This window comes from Manis javanica, chromosome 13 (assembly GCF_040802235.1).
Source record: "Manis javanica isolate MJ-LG chromosome 13, MJ_LKY, whole genome shotgun sequence".
Lineage (NCBI taxonomy): Eukaryota > Metazoa > Chordata > Mammalia > Pholidota > Manidae > Manis > Manis javanica.
The window spans coordinates 86,311,817-86,329,449 of NC_133168.1; the positions used below are offsets into that span (position 1 = coordinate 86,311,817).

Consider the following 17,633-nt stretch of genomic DNA (forward strand, 5'->3'; position numbering starts at 1 on the left):
CTCGTTGGTGACTTTATTCAGGGGGAGAAAGGGGAAAGGAGCTAGAGTCATTTCTCTAATATGGCGAGGGGCAAATCTCTGGCGCCCCACGGAGGAGGACCAGGACTCTGGAAACTAGAAGGCAGAGAGGGAGAGGGGTGGGGATCCGGGTCGAGGGGCCCGGTTGCGGGAAGGATGTCTCTCTCCTTCGAGGCCAGGCGCCCTCTAGGGGCCGCTGCCGCTCCCGCTGCCACTCCCGCTGCCCGTCGCATCTAGGAGCCAGGTGCGAAGGCGGTGGGAGCGCGGGGAGGTTGTTTCCCGTGCTTTCCGTCCGTGTTTGGGATCCGGCAGTACCGAGATGGAAATGTTGAGGCAGTAACCGGAGCCAGGAGCTGCCACCGGCAGCGCGTAGCCCAGAACCGAGCGGCAAAGGTCCGCCCCGTTAGCAAAGATCTGGGAGACGAGGTGGGGTTAGGGTCCTGTGGGCGGAGCCCAGATCCCTTGGGGGCGTCTTCAGGGGCGTGGACTTGAAAAGGCCGGGAGTTCCCTGACTGGTTGGGACCAGGTCTGGGACGCGCGGTCTTGGGGCTGGCAATTTCTGCCTCTGGTTTTTCCAGGGAGACTGGGGGCGGGCTTGTAGCGGGAGCGGGGCCTTGGGCAGGGCGAGTCGTTCTTACTGGGTCCCAGGGGGGCTGGGGTAGGGGAGGGACAGATTAAGTCCGGGACCTTGGGGAAGGTAACTTGAGCCTCTGGGTCTTCCAGGGGAAACTGGCTGGGCCTAGAGCAGAGACGGTCCCTTGGGAAGGGGAAATCCAGACTCTGTGTCCTAGGGAAGGCTACGGGCGTAACCCACTGTGGAGACCGGGCTGCGGGAAGAAGAGGGGGAGCCGGGAACGTTGGGAGTACCAGTCCAGATCTGGGGCTTAGGCGGATTAAGACAGGACGCAGTAAGGGAAGGTCTCAGTCTCTTCCCCTTGCCCTCTGTCCCAAGCTCACCTGCCCATAGGTATTGCAGCCAGGTTTGCAGGCCGTCTTTTTTAGGAGTGGGGTCCAAGATGGGCCGCAGGTGATATCACTCTGACAGGCGGCAAACCTGGGGATGATGTGTGGAGAGAAGAAGGTGGGAAAAGGCTCCGAAGTAGCGTTCTCGTGGGATTCCTGCGCTCTGAGGCTTCCGCGTGTGTTAGTCGCTCCCTTACCTCCAGACCCCGCCTCTTAGGGCCACACCCCTACACACACCATCCCCTGGATTTCACCCAACCCGTATTCTCCACAAATAACCCAGGGCCCTGTTACAATGGGCCTCATCCCTGCAGACCTCAGACCAACTATTCCAGGCCAGCCTCTTTCATTCTCCACCCTTGTGGCTTCTCTGTTCAATCAACAGGCCCGCCCCTTTAAAAAAAAATTCTGTCCGTGGAAGGCCACGCCTCCTTACTGCCAATCTTAAAAGCCGACGCCTGAGCAGGCCCCACCCCTTTCTGCCAAGAGTCTAAATCCTGGGTCTCATCCTGAACCCTTGGCCGGGGTTGCAGCCAGGCCCAAGCCCTTTCAAACGCTAGGTGGAGGAGCAAGCTGAAGATCCCTCCTTCGGCCACGCCCCACACGCCGCTCTTCGCCTACCAGGAATCGCACAGCTCAGCGCAGATCGGCATCCCCAATAGCAGCAGGCGGAAACGACTAGGGAGGGCAACTTGGAGGTGTCCCAGGAAGGATTCGCACCTAAAGAGGGAAAGACAGGCCCGGATGGGTCAGGATGCGCTGGGATTCTAGCCCCTGGAGGAGGCAACCGGAGCAAAGAACACAAGGAAATACGGGCTGGGGGTGCTGTACTCACCCGAGACTCGACTTCTCACAGCGTTTTGGGGTGATCCCAGGGCCTGATGCCTTTGGTGTGTCCATCTCTGAGGGACAACAGGGCCATGGAGAAGGGGACTCCTGTGAGTTGAGGTCTCGGATCCTCAGGTAGGGTTGGGTAACTAAGACACGGAGGTCTCATGAATAGGAGAGACCCCAGTTACATCAATCTTCCCAAACATAAAATGTAAACAAAGACACTTCACTTGGGATGCAAATGCAGTTTCAAGTAATAATAATCCTTTATCATAATCGGCTTATCATTTATTATGTCTCTGGAGTAGTACAGATTCTCACATGCTTACATAATTCTCCTTTATAACACTCCTGTGAGGTAGGCCTGTTATTTTCCCCCATTTTTAATGGCTCGCTTGAGGTCCAGAGAGATTTAAGTGACTTGCCAGGGTCACACAGCTACAAAATGGTAGAGTGGGATTTGAACCCAGGCAGTTTGACACTTAAACCACCATTCTTCAGCACCAGGTCCGGCTGTCCCTGACCCCTGGTCATCCTAAAACACCTGTCATAAGGAAGTTCTGGCATTGCCATGGTGGAGTGGGGGTTCCTTGGTGTTGGGGATTAGGCAGGGTCTGGAGTGCTCACCTGACAGGTGCAGCTGGCCTGTGGCCAGATCGGCTGCCAGCCTATGGTGTCTCCGGGACCTAGCTGGGAGTGGGTGACTCCCTTCACAGGCCCCCAGCAGGATCCATGCCAACATCAGTCGCAGGGCCCAGGCCAGGCTCCTGGGTCGAGTGCAGCCCCTGCAGGCCATGTCCACCTGAGATAAGAGTCAGCTGGTATAGGGTGAGGTTCCTCCATCCCCTTTAGGAACTCAGGGTGGCACCATAATGATGCACACCTGTGAGACAGAGCCAGGCAGAGCTGAGAATGGGCAATTGATGAGGAGGCAAAAGCCATCTATCTTCAAATCCCAGGGGCCACCAAAATCTCCCTCTGACCCAGGAACTCCCCCATCAGACTCACGTCCCCTCCATCCCTCAGGCCCAAGTGTCCTCTCCCAGTCTGTCCATGGTGCCCCTCCTTACTCAGGCCCAGCAGGATCTCGCACCCTGTTGGCCCTCAGGCAACCCCCGTCGTCCTCAGAACTAAGGGACCTCCTCAATTCTTCCAATCTCCTTCTTCTGACCAGTAATTCCTCCCTCTCTGCTGCCCAGTCTCCCCCCCAGACTTGTTCCCACTGGCCCCTCTCATGATCACCTTCTCTCCACCCATAATCGGCTTAGGGGCTGCCAAACAGGGCTGGGCCTTTGGAGTCAAGTTTGGCTGTGGCAGGATCGGGTTCTGTTACTGGGGTCCAAAAGCCCTAGGGCAGGGGAAACTGGGAGGTCTCTGCTGGCATGACAGTTCCCTCTCCCACTCTGCCCCCTGTGGGCACCTCTCACCTGTTAGCCTAGATCCCTGGGATCTAGGGAGCTGCTAAGACATCTCAGGGTCAAGTCAGGAAACAGTGGCAGCCAAAAGGGGCATGATTTGATGCAGAGAGGGATTTCCCACAGTTCTGTCTCCATCCCAGCTGACCAAGGCAGATGGACCTGAAGCTAGTGCATATATATCTTTGTGTTGGCCTTTACATTGAGCTTTTAGCTTAAGCTCTGTATCTGTATGTGGGGAGTGTGTGTATGTGTACATTTTAGGAGACTTGTATATGTGTCTCAAGTCAAGTGTGTACAGTTGAGTAAGAGTCATAATAAATATGGGGTAGGGGGATGTAGGATCAGTATGGGTGTCCTGCAGGATGTGGATGAATCAGTGGATAAAAGTTGTTGACCATACATACTGATCATGAGTGAACAGGTGGGGTGCTGTCATGTGTGGAGAGGGTGTGTGTCTGTATCTGAAATGCATATGCATGTGTGTCCCTCTGCAGTTTCTTTGAATGTGTGTCCGTTGCAAGCATTCCCTCAATTCATCTATTCACTCAACAATTATTTACTGAGCACCTATTGTGTGCGAGGTTCCAAGGATGCAGTAGTGACAAAGACATAAAAATCTCAACCTTCAAAGAGTTGACATTACAGTGGGAGAGTCCTATGAGAAATATAGCCCTACAGTGGGTATGAGTGTGTATGTGTGCCTGTGTGCTGTATTGTGAGGATAATGTATCTATATGTTGGATGAGAGTTTGTGTGTAGTGAGCTTTCCTTCTTTTGTGGCTATGTGTCGTGTGCTTCTGCTTACTGAGTGTATGTGTTGTATGTGTGTATCTGCATTTGCTGAGTGTGTGAATGTCTGTGTTTTCCAAGTATGTGTTTTCAGAGTGTGTTTACGTGTTTGTGTGTGTATTTGCTGGGTGTGTGTTTGTATTCTGTGTTTATGTGTTTGCAGAGGACTTTGTATGTTTGCTGAGTGTATATTTGCAACTGTGTACATATGTTTGTGTGTGAGTCTGTGTTTGCTGAGTGTGAGTTGGTGTGTATTTGCAGAGTGTGTTTGTGGAGTGTTTGCAGAGAGTGTGAATGTGTATATGTGAGTCTGTTTGCTGAGCATGTGTTGGTATGTTTGTGTTTGTGTGTATGTCTTGAGAGTGTGTGTGTGCATGCCTGTGTTTGCAGAGTATGCACATGCATTTTGTGAGCAATGACCATTACCACAAGTCTCTCTCCCTCCCTTCTCAGGATAGTGCAGTTTTTGCCTGGATCTTTCACTGTTTTACTCCCAGATCCCGAAACACTGATTTGCACGCAGTAGGTGATCAGGACTCATTGAGTAAATGAATGAATCAGTAGGCACTGTCTCTGGGACCCTCTGTTGATACCAGTTTATGTCCTGGAGGCTTCAGCAACTATAACCTAGCCTTCCCCTGGTCCATCTTGGGTGATTCAGGGTGCTCATGGGTCAGATCTGTCCAGCCACTGGGCTGTACCTCTTGCCAACCCTTAGTCTCCCCTGACTTCAGACCCGACCCCACACTCAGATTTCAGCACCGTGGACAGGAGCATGCACGATCAGTACCACGGAGAGTTCCCGCGGCCGTCGGCGCGAGCAGGGGCGACAGAGCGGAGTGCGAGCTTTGGACAGAGAAGTGCGAGCAAATGATTCAGCGAGATGACAAAACCAATATGCCGACAGACAGAGAAGAGTAACGGACAGAGATAACTGAGGCAAAGGCGCAAAGCTCAGAACAACTGAACCAAGACCTCGCCGTCGCCCCGGTTCGCCGGCAGGGGTCGCTTCCGCTCACTGACTGCACCCTCCAGGGCCTGGGGCCAACTGAGCTGGGACCCTTAGGTAGCCCCCTCCCAACCCTGCCCCGCAATGCGTAAACCTGGAGCGGGGAGGTCTTCGGCACTTTTCCCTCCACTCTGGAAAGCATGGTCTGCTTGGCTTCAGCTCTAGGACCTCTGCGGGAGGGTGCATGTGAAAATCTTCAGCTGTCCCCTTTCCTAACTACCAGCTAATCGCTCCTATAAATACAGCCCGGCCCAGCCTGCCTCCTTAATCCTGACGATGAGGGAGGGAGTCTCTAGAGGGGCAGCAGGGTTCCCCGAGGGGGTAAGTTAAGGGAGGAGGCCGTACATGCACGGAAAATGTGTTTCTGAAGGGGCATCTTCCGTAAGCACAGGTCTTCTCAGTGCAAAAGTTACTCTGTAAGAACACATCTCCTCCGTATGTGGGGGTCTCGTGGGTAGGGACAATTTCCCACAGAGAATATAGCTTTTAGGGGATCTTTCATTGAAGGTATCCTCCCTTACCAGGCTCCCCACGTCAAAAGCCACCCGTGGGGATTTTTCTCTAGGTGGGGGGAGCTTTTGAGAGGAAGCATCCCTCTCAGAGACCATTTGTCTCAGGAATGATTCTCAGGGTGAAAGGAGAGTTCCTGACGGGAGAGGGCCGCACCGCGGAGACTATCTTCTATCTCCCCGTGGGAATGTGTCTTCCGCAGGGGGTCGCTGCGGGGTGGGGGTGGGGGGTGTCCGCATAGGGAATGTATCTCGGTTAGAATGTCTCCCTTGGGGTGTTTCTAGATTGGGGGTCTCCCTGTAAGCACGTCTCTCCCTTGGGCCGTTTCTCCTTTTAGGGGTCTCTGGTAGCTTGGCTCCCTCTGGGGCATCCGGAGGCTCCTCCCCACGCCTGCCCCCTCCCCCCAGCGCGGGCAGCCACGGCGGTGGCCGGGCTCGGGCGCCCAGACGCAGTAACGGCGCCGGGCCCGCCCCAATTCGCTCCGCCCCCGCCCCCCCCCCCAAGCCGCCGCCGCCGCCGCGGTCCCCGCGGCTTCTCCCTCCTTCCCTCCTCCCTCCTCCCTCCTCCCGCCGCCGCCGCCGCTGCCGCCGCTTCCCTCCTCCCTCCCCGGGGCCGAGGCCGCTGCCGCTGCCGCCGCCATGGATGATTCGGGCCTGATCCGCCGCCGGAGGCTGCAGGTACTTGGTGGCCGGGGCCACGGGTGGAGGGAGGGGGTCGGCGCCCTGGGGCGGGGCCCGGTAGGGGGCGGGGAACTTGCGCCAGGGCAGGCCCGAGCGCCCCCTCCCACTGCCTCCGGACGCTACCCGAGGGGAACGCGCTGGCCGCGCGTCCCGCCGCGCTGGCGACCCCGCCCCTCAGGCGCCGCCCGGGGATCCAGGGAGATGCCGGAGGGGGTGCAGCCTGGCGCTCCCCCTCGAGGACAGACTGAGGGACTCCTGGACCGCCAGAGGGGTGGGGGGTAGGGCCGAAGTCATTGTCCTGGCGCTCCGCCAGCCTTGGGGAGAAGGGGCGCAGAGCAAAGTAGTTGCCCCAGGGCTCGCGCCCCTTGGGGCCGCCGGCGCTGCAGCAGCCGTAAACATGTTTATACGGCTGCCTCGCCCCTCACCACCTCAGGAGCCCCTTTCTGAGGCGTGGGGACCCCCTGCCACCTCCAGGCACCTGCTCAGCCATCAGTATTCTTCCTACTGCCCTAATTGGACAGGCACCTAGACAGCCTCTCTCCTCAGTCTTCCTCCCACACCTCCCTCCACTACAACACCCCCCACACCCCGCGATCCTCAAGTCCAGCCCAGTTTGTGGGTGGGCGGGAGCAATTTTTAGCTCCTTGCAGCCTTAGAAGATGCTGGTATCCAGGCTGCGCAGGCGCGCGAGGCGTGAGTCCACTGCTCGGAGTGGAACACTGAGGATTGTTGTGGAGTGTGGGAAAGACGGGGACAAATCCAGGCGTTAGGAACTCCCACCTCCAAGGTGGGTGGGGATTCTGAAGCTGAGAAGTGTCCTCTTCCCGTCTTCGGTGTGCACTTCTAAGGGTTAATACTAGGGGTCGATGCTGCCCTAGAACTAACCCCAGATGGAAAACTGATCAAAGCTACCCCTTATGGCCTGTTTGGGGTCTGGTCCTTCTGGGCCTTGTTGGAGCCCAGCCCTGGGCTAAATAATCTGGAGGAGTTCAGATAAAGCCTAGCAGGGGCCCAGACTCAGGCTACATCCCTAGCGTGGAGGTTGGGAAAAGAAGGGGAGAATTCAAACCCTTCACGCAGGGCTCGTCTATTTCTGGAGTCCTCTAACCCACCATCCCTAAGGTTGGAGACCAAGGTGAGCCGATCGGTCATTGCAGCAGGAAAAATCGCAAAATCGGGGTCAGACGGCAGGAGGGATTTCCCGGGCGCCTGAATGATGCTGGACCCAGAACTGCGTCCAGAATTTCCTTTCAAACAAAGCCTAGATGGCCCCATCTAGGAGCCTGTGATTTTCAGAGGAAAAGCCTCTGGATTTCCTCCCCAGCCCAAGGATAAGTTAGGAGAAAGGGTTCGGAGAAAAGTGAGGGAGCTGCGACAATGCCACAGCAAATGCTTGAAGAACACAGACTGGGTCCGCGCCTTCGGGTGCCCGAGAAAGGGGAGGGAACGGGCGGGGTCTTCATGGGGTGTGTCCCCGCCTTCTGGGCCGGCCCCGAATCCCATTGGCTCAGCGCCACGCGGGACTTCGGTCTCCCGCTCAAGACCCCGCCTCCAGCCCAAGATCCTCCTACTCACCCACCCATCCTAACTCAGGCAACCTTTTGGCAAGGTAGCCCTGCCGGAGTCCTGCCGCTACCTCTTCCCTTCAGTCAGGTTTATCCCTTTGGCTGCCTTGGATACACCCTCATACACTGGTGCAACCCCTTAGGAACTGTCCCACAAACCGCGGAGGGCCTGCGGCTTCCCTGTGGGCAGTTGGGATCGATTATATGGACAGCATTCTCACTTCGAATGCTCTGTCCCCAGCGCCGTCCATTAATCCTGGGAAGAAGCAAAATCTGCTTGGCAGAGTAGTTCAGCCGCTGGGGATGGAAGTGGCGTCTGTCTACACTGACGCTAAGAATCCAAATCCTCCAAAGCTCCAGTTTGTCCCTTTCTTCGACCCTAGAATGTTTAGGGGCAATAGTGGACAGGGCTAGGTTCTAGGACTTCTCCGGGAGGCACTTAAAGGTCCCCCAGGGGCTCACTCTCGAAGGCAGAGTGTACGTGGGTCTGGAGTTCCGGGCTCCCTGGCTGGTGAATCCAGGTCTTGATTTCTCTTGGGCCATTGCGGTGTCGCAGCCCGATCTGCAGGTCCAAGCTGCAGCTCATTCAAGCTGATCCTGCAAAGACAGGGAGAAAACCTGGTATGGATTCTAATCACCCATGGCTCGGGAGGGCAGGTCTGCAGATCTGGACAGTGTGCCCTTTGACCCCGACCATATGTCTGTCTATACATGGGAGTGGGAGGTCTCTCTGGTCCATCCTTTGTCATGCAGCACGTCTATTCACAGTAACTCCTGTTTCTACGAACTAATATTTATCGAGTGCTTACTATGTACTAGGCATCACATTAACGTCCTAGACACCTGCATATCTCAAAGAACACTCTAGGAGGCACTGAGCATTGGAAGGTCATTTACCAAGGTTATAAGACACAAAGCTGGAATTTGAACCCAGGGCTTTCTGCTATCAGAGATCCTAGAAGAATCCTTTTTCCCCTGGTTGGAGCCATCACCAAATGGCTTTTGAAATTCACCTGAATCTTTCCGCCTGCAGCCTTAACCAACCTCGTTTATTCACTTTAGCTTGTGGGCACAGAACTGGCTGGAAGGTGGCACCCCATCTCCCCATTGTTCTCCTGGAAAAGGGGTGAAGACCTCTGTCACTTGATCGCTGTAGCGACTTCCTGAGTGCTTGACAAACAGAACACGACCTTCTTCTGATATAGACACATAAGTTAATACCTACCAATTATTATCATTGCCATTTTTGAAAAAGACCACCCAGCAGTTGCCTGATTCCCTTTTCGATCTCAGTTTTGAACCACCCTAACTACCCTCACCCACAACTCTCTGTGAATGTGGCCGGGAGTCGGATAGAACTGTTGGGGTGTGCGAGGATTCATTCATTCAACCTCTCATGCTTGAGCATGCCAGGTTCATCCAGGCCTTTGCAATTCCCTCTACCTGGAATGCCCTCTCCACAGATCCTTCCATCTTAAAAGTCACTTCCCCAGGGCAGTCTTCTCTGACCATTTTGTCCCCCCCCCCCCCAGCCATTGTTCATTCTATCATCTTGCTTAATTTTATTCATGACACTTACTACTGTCTAAAATTATATCGTCCCCTTCTACAGTAATTTTATTGTCTGCTTCCCTCCTCTAAATGCTCGTCTCAAAAGGGCAGGAATTTTTGTCTCATTCACTGCTGTGTCCCCAGTGCCTAGCACAGACCTAGCATACAGATATTTTCAGATAAAGACTTCTGTTTCATTTGCACAAACACACGTTAAGATGACAACTCAGGAGTCCTATACGGGGCCTTGCGCTGGTTTTTTGGGGTTGGGGATAGGAATCACCCTGGTTACCCTTTCCCCCAAGGAGCCCTGTTCTTAGTGCATGGCCGGTGGTGCAGGTGACGATGCTGGTGAGGGGCCTATACCACCCGACTTCTGCTCCTCCAGGGGGCTGACCGGGCTTGTGGGGAGCGGTTGGTGGTCCACGCTGACCTCTATCCTTTTGCCCGTTTACCTTCCAGAAGGATTTGCCCCTGCCCCGGAAAAGCAGTAGGTGAGTTTTGGGGGAGAGCCGCACCGGGCTGGCCGCTCCTTCTTCCGCGCTCTTGGGGGTGCCAGGCGCGCGCGCGGGCGGGGCCTGGCGCGCTGGTGCACAGCAGCGCCCCCTCCTGGCAGACGGCAGCCGCACGGCCCTCCCCTCCCCCGCCCTCCCGGGCCCGCTGCGGCTCCAGCCTCCGCCGCGCGCGCTCGCTCCTCGCGCCGCCGCCGCTGCCGCACCTGCCACCATGTCGCCGCCGCCGGGTCATGTCTGACTCTCTCTGGACCGCGCTTTCCAATTTCTCGATGCCCTCCTTCCCTGGCGGCAGTATGTTCCGCCGCACCAAGAGGTAGACCCCTTATCCCTCGAATCCTGACCCCGCCCTCCCCCAAAAGCTACTTCAGCCGCTGCCGCAGGGCGGGGCCCAGGATGCTGCACCCGTCCAGCTGCGCCAGAGGTGCCCGCGCTGCGCCTTCCTGCCTGGCATGGGGCTGAATGGGAGGCAGTGCCGGCCACGGCTGGGGGGACCAGACGCTGGAAAGGGAGGGGGGGCCGTGCCGGGTGGGGGTTGCGGCGCCTTTGTCTGCTCGCCCTGCAGGCTTGGGAAGTCTGGTGGGGGTAGGGGAAGAAGGGAAGGGTGGAGGGCTCAGCACCCTAAAACAATACCCGCAGCCTGGCCTTCCCCCACCCCTGTGCCGCATGCTCCTGGACACGCTAATATGCTCAGTCACTGTGTCGGGGGAGGGTGGTGGTGGTGAGGGGAGTGGAGGGGCTGGGGGCTCCCTCTTCCTAAGCTGGAATCCTGAGGGTCGGAAGGAAAGGGGGGACTTTTATCATAGTACAAACTACCCCCCAGAGCACAGCCTCATACGGAAAATTGTGACACAGCGTCACACAGGACATGATGTCACACACACATACACACACAACAACCCTAGTGGCCCAGATACACTGGTGAGGCACCACTCACACTCGTCCATACAGTAGTCATAGGTCAGAGGCACGCAGACACACACAGAATCACCTCCAGCGTCACACACAGACACCTAAACCTACAGGTGCAGTATTGTACACACCTAGTAAGATGTCACATGCATAGTGATCCACACACATGATTATGCATCTGAGATAGACACAAGACACATGTGTGGCAATGACATCCATGCACCCAACAATGTCACAACACATTATATCATCTAAGATATAGACTCCAGAATAAACAGGACTCCTGAATAAACAGACACAGGGAATCTTGCAGAGATGGACACACAATATCACACGTTATATGCAGGACTCACCTAGGGAATGTCATATGGTGGTACACTCAGACATGTTAAACACACACAGTAGATGCCACATGAGGACTCACATGGTGAATGTCACACATAGACACAAACACAGTATCTCACACAGAACAGACTTAGAATGCCACACAAAAACAGGTACATGTCGCAGAAATTATGCATCAAGTACATGTTACAGCACACAATGGCACAGTCATGGACGAATGGCATTACACAGTGTGTCACATAGACACACAAAGATATACAGGTTGTGTCACCTAAGGTAAATCCAAGGCCTATCACACATGATGTCACACTATGATGTGCCCAGTGCAGAACTCATACACTGCATGCCCCGTGTGGACACACATCGGGAATGTCATACTCAGACCCAGACACGCACTCAGTATATACAGTAGTGTCACACAGATAACATGTCTATCATTCCATGACTGACATTGTGCCCACATGGTCACACATGATCCATACCAGCAGTTTTGCACACATATGCCATACATATCACATCCCTTCCCATGTATAGTCCTGCCTAGGCCTCCACCATCTCCTCTGAGCAGTCCTCCTCTGAGAATCCAAGCACACAAAGATGGCAGATAGGCTGGGATCTGAGATGGGAAGGCGGCTGGCTGGCTCACAAACTCATTAGGCTTCAGCCTGGCCTGGCCACCTACCTTGCCTTACCTTCCCCGCAGCTGCCGCACCAGTAACCGGAAGAGCCTCATCCTGACCAGCACTTCGCCCACGCTGCCGCGACCCCACTCCCCACTGCCTGGACACCTGGGTGAGACAGGTGGTGGGTGTGGACCAGACTAGAGGGCGTGACCACAGGCAAGGGGCGTGGCCACCGGAGAGGGGTGTGTCCACGCTGCGGGAAAGTGGGTGCAGAGTTTGGACAGAGGAAGACCCAGATTGGACAAGGGGCGGTCCTTGTGTGGATGTGGTCGATCCGTAGAGGTACCGGCATTGGTGGGTGGGTACCCAGGCAGAGCTAGATTGGAATGGGGATGGGGCAGAAAGGAGGAGCCATTCCTGAGGGGCGGGGTCATCCCAGAAGAAAGTGAAATCTGCCTGGAGGGGGTTGGGCTGACTCTGCAACCAAAACACCTTAGGGAGGCGGGGCCCCATTAAGGAGGCGTGGCCCACTTATACATGGGCTGGACTAAAGGCGGGGTCTGTTGTGCTACTCGCTTTGGGATCAAGAAGCCTGATGGAGTTGCCTCCCACTCCAGGCCTAAAGATCCTCCCTTTTTCCGCCACAGGTAGCAGTCCACTGGACAGCCCCCGCAACTTCTCCCCCAATACCCCCGCCCACTTCTCATTTGCCTCCTCCCGAAGGTGAGTCCATTTCCCCAGGGACCCAAAACCTAGCCGGACTCTCCCCACCCACCGTCTGGGTCGCCATCTGTTCTAATTTGCACCTGGGCCAGGGCCAGAGGGACCCTCAGCGTGCCCTATAGGAAGGCGGGGCTAATTGCGTGTCCGGAATCAAAAAGGGCGGGGCTTCCTTTGCCACGGAGGAAAAGCGCTTGCGCTCTGGGCCCAGGGTCTCAGTCGGCGGAGCCTCGCTCTCCCGGCCTTGAGTTTCCATAGCAACAGGACAGGCGAGAGGAGATGAGGTGCGCAAGCGCAGACTGCAAGATGCCCACTGAGCAACTCCAGGTCCCCAACGTTTGGGAGGGCCCCTAGGGTTATTTTTCCTGGGCTCCAGGCGGAATATCGGGTTTCCCTAGGAAGGTCTCTGAGGGTTTCTGGAGTCTCCAATGAATTTTCCGGCAACTGGGAGTGTGGACGAGAGATTCCTCGAATGATTTTTGGAGAAACTGGTGGTATTCACTAGGGTGTTTGGGCGGGTCTCCTTTTCGTTGAACTTCATTTATTCTAAAAGGTTGTCTGAACACCTTTTGTGTTCTGGGAGCTGAGCATACGGGGTGAATGATACCCCATTTCTATCCTTGGAGTTGAGTTGGGGGGGGCAAGTCAGAGGACCCAGATCACTGCAAGGGCTGGTGAAGGCTGTCATGGGAGTCACACGAGATCGTGGGGACAAAGGACAATTCCCTGGGGAGGTTGGGGAGAAGTCCCCTCGATCGTGGGATTCGGCTGAGGTCAGTCAATAGGGAGCCAGCAAAGAGCTCTAAGATTGGGCCTGATGTGGTCGGCTGGGTGGGCTGAATGAGAGCATCGCCTGGAGGGAGAAGTCCGGCGTGTGAGAGCATGTGTCCATGTGAGTGTGCAATCTGTGCTGATGTGGCGAGTGTGTGTTTGTGAGATTGCTAATATGTGACCACACGTGTTCATGGTGGGGTGAATCAGCGTGTGAGTGAACGTGTGTACCTTTTGGGTTGTAAATACATGTGGATATGTGAGGGAGCATGCCCCTCCATGGTGTGTCTCCATGGCTCTGTGTAATCTGTGTGGGAGTGTGAATGAGTGCATGTCTCTGAAAGTTTGAATGTGTCTCTGTGTGAATGTGGAAGTGTAGAATGTGTGTGAGGGAGTGGTTCAGAGTGTGAGTACAGGATCTCTGTAGGCGTATGTGTCTAGATGTGAGTGTATGTCTCTTTTTGCATGTGTGCTTGTGTCAGTGTGGGAAAGTGTAATATTTGGGTCCATGTACGGAGCAATGAATGCATGTATACATGTTTGTGTTGATGAGTCATATGTGAATATGTGTGGCTGTCAGTGTGTGAACTTGACCACACGGGTCACACTAAGGCTAGTGGGAGTGGTCAGGAGTGTTTATGTCTGTGTGAACGTGAACGTTCCAGTGTGGGAGCATGTGTTTACTGGAGGGGTCTTTCTTCTCTGTGAAGACCCACTTGGTCTCCCCCTGAGAGATTTCTCATGGGGGTTCCTTCAGGAGTTAATTTTTGAGGTCCCTCTGGGATGACTTCCTTCAGTGGGCTATTTTGATCTTCCTCCGGGTCCACTCTGGGGGCTTCTTTGGAGAGGAGGACCATGGGAGCGGAGGAGACTCATCTTTGATCCAGGTCCTTGGCTGGAACACTTCTTCACCTCCTTGATTCTGATGGCCTTCTTAGAATCTTAGAGCACAGATCCATTTCCCCACCCCCTGCCCACACCCTGAGGAATGAGGGTACCAGTGAAGCCTGGTAGCTTCTGAGCACCTCACCTGGGTTCTAGGGCGGACGGACGCCGTTGGTCTCTGGCTTCACTCCCTTCATCTGGCTATGGCACCAACACACCCAGCTCTACTGTCTCGGTGAGTGTGGCAGGAGGGTGAGTGGGTGGGAGCTGTGGGGGTTACTCCAGCTGGAAGGTCTACATCCAGGCCAGCAGCTGGGCTGGCCTTAATGAGAGCTTTTAGTTTCTCTTGTTTTCCAGGGGTGTCACCTGTCCATCCATTAGCATGTCACAAGTCCCCTCCACAGCACTATTCTCCACCCTTGACCTATCTTCTTTGGTGTCCTACTCATGGCCTACTCAATATTTTATAGATAATGACATTAAGGCTTACTTGCCCAAGTGTCTGTATATGGCCAGGGCCAGGCTGTACTCTTCACCCAGAGCCCATTTGCTCACCATCTTCAATACCTGAAGTCTCTCTACCCATCTGCCCCTTTTCCTAACTGTATCTTTGGTTCACTCATTCATCAATAGGTATGATGCTCAGCAGACATTTATTGTGTAACTGACATGTGGCAGGTGGGCTTTACAAGCTGGACCAAGGTCCAAGGATTCACAGAGCCCTCATGAGGGAGACAGACCAGTAAGGAAGCATTTGCAACACCTGGCAGTCTGAGCTGTGATGGGTTAGCACCAGATGAGGTGATGGTTGGGGTTTGGGCACCTGACTCAGCTGGGGGGAGGGTCAAGGAAAGCTTCCTGAAAGAGGAGGCACTGAAGCCAAGACAAAGGATCAGGTGGGGTTTGGCAGGTGGAAGAAAGGATGGAGTTGTGTTTCAGGAAGGGGAACAGTATATGCAAACTCCCAGAGGCAACAGAAAACTTTCTACATTTAGGAAGTTGTAAATAGCCTGTGTGGCTGGAGCTTTGGGTTGGAGGAGTGGAGGTGAGGCAAGCAGTGCCCCTGACCAGGCTGCGGTTTCTCAGACAGGGCAAGGAGGTGGAGTTTATTCTACATGCCGTGGGAAGGCATAAAAAGGCTTTTTTTTATTTTTTATTTTTTGCTTTATATTAAGTTGTATTAGAATTTCAGTCTGATCTATTGGAAATTGTGATCTGTAGGTCATGGATTATGTGCACTGAAAGATACAGATAGGATGGGGAGCTTTAAGCAGGGGAGTGAGTGATATTTAAAAAGGTCATTCTGCCTGTGGAATCCAGTGGATGGCCTTGTGTTTCCCCACTGATATCTGTGTGTCTGTGTTTGCCTCCGCTGCTTGCCAGGCCCTGACCAGAACCAAGCAGAGCCAAGTCCCTGCCCTCGGGGAGCAGACAGCAATAACAAGTAACAAAGATGTTGTAAATCAGGAGATAAATACAGCAGGAAGAGACAAGACAGCCCCAGGGAGTGAGGGTGTGTATTCAGAGGAGGTCTCCTGGAGGTGTGACATTTAAGCAAAGACTTGAAGGAAAAGTGATTGGTAGTAGGTATACTCCAGGCAGAGGGAACAATCAGTGCAAAGGCCCTGAGGCAGGAGTGTGCCTGGCTTGTTCAAGGACCGTCAAGGAGACCTGTGTAGCTGAAGCAAAGTGAGTGGGGAGAGGTGATGGCAGGGAGACAGGATCCAATCTAACAGGACCTTGTGGGTCATGGGGAGAACTTCAGCTTTCACCCCGAGTAAGGTGGGAGCCAAGGAGGGTTCTGAACAGAGGAAGGATGTGACTTGACTCAGGTTTTAATAGGATCCCACTGGCCACTTATGTGTCTGTGCCACTATTCTCATCCGTGTCTGTCCCTGTCACCCTATCTGTTGTCAGGAGTCCCAACTTAGGCCCTGGATTTCAAGGATCTTAAGTCAGGTCCTGATCATGGACCTACCCAGTGGCCCATCAGTCCCGGGAGTCCAAGTTCAGGGTGCCGAGCTGTGGGGGGCCCGCGGTGGCTCTGACCCAGGTCCCGCCCCTCTCCCCAGTCTTCCTGCTCCTCCCAGGAGCGCCTGCACCAGCTGCCCTACCAGCCCACCGTGGACGAGCTCCACTTCCTCTCCAAACACTTCGGCAGCACCGAGAGCATCACCGACGAGGATGGCGGCCGCCGCTCCCCAGCCGTGCGGCCCCGCTCGCGGAGCCTCAGGTGAGCCGGCATCACCCCCCGCCCCCAAAGTTGGGCGTCTGGGGGCCCGGGCACTGCGAGACCCCTGTCCCCGCGAATAAAAGGCTTGCAACCTAATACATGAGGTTTTACCTGGAGAGAACTAACGCCTGTCTGCAGTTTCGGAGGCAGAAGGCTGGACAGGATGGGTTTCTTTCCCCGCAGTCCCGGACGCTCCCCCTCCTCCTACGACAACGAGATCGTGATGATGAATCACGTCTACAAAGAGAGGTTCCCGAAGGTGAGGCGGGGCGGGGGCGGCCGCGGGGAGCCCTCGCTCACCTTGGCTCCGCGCGCCCCCTGGTGGCCGGCGCGTGTAGCGCGGGATCCTGGAGGCAATAGCCTCCCAGCACACCCCCGGCCCCGGCACCCCAGCCCTTTCTCGGTGTCCCCCGCAGGCCACAGCACAGATGGAAGAGAAGCTGCGCGACTTCGCCCGCGCCTACGAGCCAGACAGCGTGCTGCCGCTGGCCGACGGCGTGCTCAGCTTCATCCATCACCAGATCATCGAGCTGGCCCGGGACTGCCTGACCAAGTCCCGCGACGGCCTCATCACCACCGTCTACTTCTACGAATTGCAGGAGAACCTGGAGAAGCTGCTGCAGGACGTGAGCACACGGGGAGGCAGGCCCCATCAGGCCCCATGCTTTCCTTTACCCTACATCCATTTAGGGGGCACCTGCCACGTGCCAGGCTGCTGGTGTGGAGCTGAGAATTCAGGGGTGAAAGAAAAAGACGTGGTCCCCACAAGAAAGACATGACCCCACTCTAGATCTGATGGGGAGGCAGGAATTTAGGCTCCCTCACCTCCTTCAGGTCTTTACTCAAGTGTCACCTGCTCAGGTGGCCTCATAGGCCCCCACATTCAAATGTCAAACTCAGCTCACATTCACCACTCACTGTGTCTTTAGTTTTCTCCATCTGTCACAATGTGTTTTTACTTATCTTGTTTCATGGCTCACCGCAAGTGGGTAGTGAGATTGTTTACTGTGTGTCCCTGGTGCCAGCACAATGTCCAGCCTACAGTAGGTGCTCAATAAGTGTTGGTTACATGGATGAATGAATGAATGAAAGCAAAGATAATGCCCCCTGCAAGTCAATGGTAATTGATGACATTTATTACACACCTACTGTGTGCTGGGCACTGTATACTGGGGCACTGGGAACACAGCAGTGAACAAATCAGAGAAATAGACCTGACCTCTTGGGGCTGGTATTCTAGTGTAGGAGATGGACAAGAAACAGAAACAAACAAATCAAGGAATTTGATTTCAGTGATG

General features: G+C 55.0%; 2 protein-coding genes across 6 annotated transcripts in view; one reads left to right on the top strand and one right to left on the bottom strand.

The window, feature by feature from the left end:
• Nucleotides 1-9,874, bottom strand: RTBDN (retbindin). Of its 4 annotated transcripts, none has more exons than XM_017664526.3 (7): nucleotides 9,790-9,874; nucleotides 8,246-8,380; nucleotides 2,440-2,614; nucleotides 1,817-1,958; nucleotides 1,603-1,701; nucleotides 976-1,072; nucleotides 1-432 (listed from the first exon to the last, which is right to left on the bottom strand). In XM_017664526.3, the coding sequence occupies exons 2-7, from the start codon at nucleotides 8,324-8,326 to the stop codon at nucleotides 205-207; spliced, it is 822 nt and encodes a 273-aa protein (XP_017520015.1). In that variant the 5' UTR covers nucleotides 8,327-8,380; nucleotides 9,790-9,874; the 3' UTR covers nucleotides 1-204. The 4 variants fall into 4 exon arrangements, with proteins under 4 accessions (XP_017520015.1, XP_017520017.1, XP_036878496.1 ...); XM_017664528.3 differs by having other exon boundaries at nucleotides 1,817-1,883; nucleotides 9,790-9,867; XM_037022601.2 differs by lacking the exons at nucleotides 8,246-8,380; nucleotides 9,790-9,874 and adding an exon at nucleotides 5,123-5,257.
• Nucleotides 6,121-17,633, top strand: part of MAST1 (microtubule associated serine/threonine kinase 1) — a 25,968-nt gene continuing 14,455 nt past the window's right edge. Inside the window, exons 1-8 of one of the 2 annotated variants that reach the window (XM_037022591.2) lie at nucleotides 6,121-6,215; nucleotides 9,797-9,828; nucleotides 11,807-11,895; nucleotides 12,374-12,449; nucleotides 14,259-14,337; nucleotides 16,175-16,335; nucleotides 16,519-16,594; nucleotides 16,752-16,961. In XM_037022591.2, coding sequence (XP_036878486.2) covers nucleotides 6,177-6,215; nucleotides 9,797-9,828; nucleotides 11,807-11,895; nucleotides 12,374-12,449; nucleotides 14,259-14,337; nucleotides 16,175-16,335; nucleotides 16,519-16,594; nucleotides 16,752-16,961 — 762 coding nt within the window. In that variant the 5' untranslated portion in view covers nucleotides 6,121-6,176. Of the gene's footprint in view, nucleotides 6,216-9,796; nucleotides 9,829-10,020; nucleotides 10,163-11,806; nucleotides 11,896-12,373; nucleotides 12,450-14,258; nucleotides 14,338-16,174; nucleotides 16,336-16,518; nucleotides 16,595-16,751; nucleotides 16,962-17,633 lie in introns of those variants that run through there. The other variant, XM_017664523.3, reaches the window with a different exon arrangement.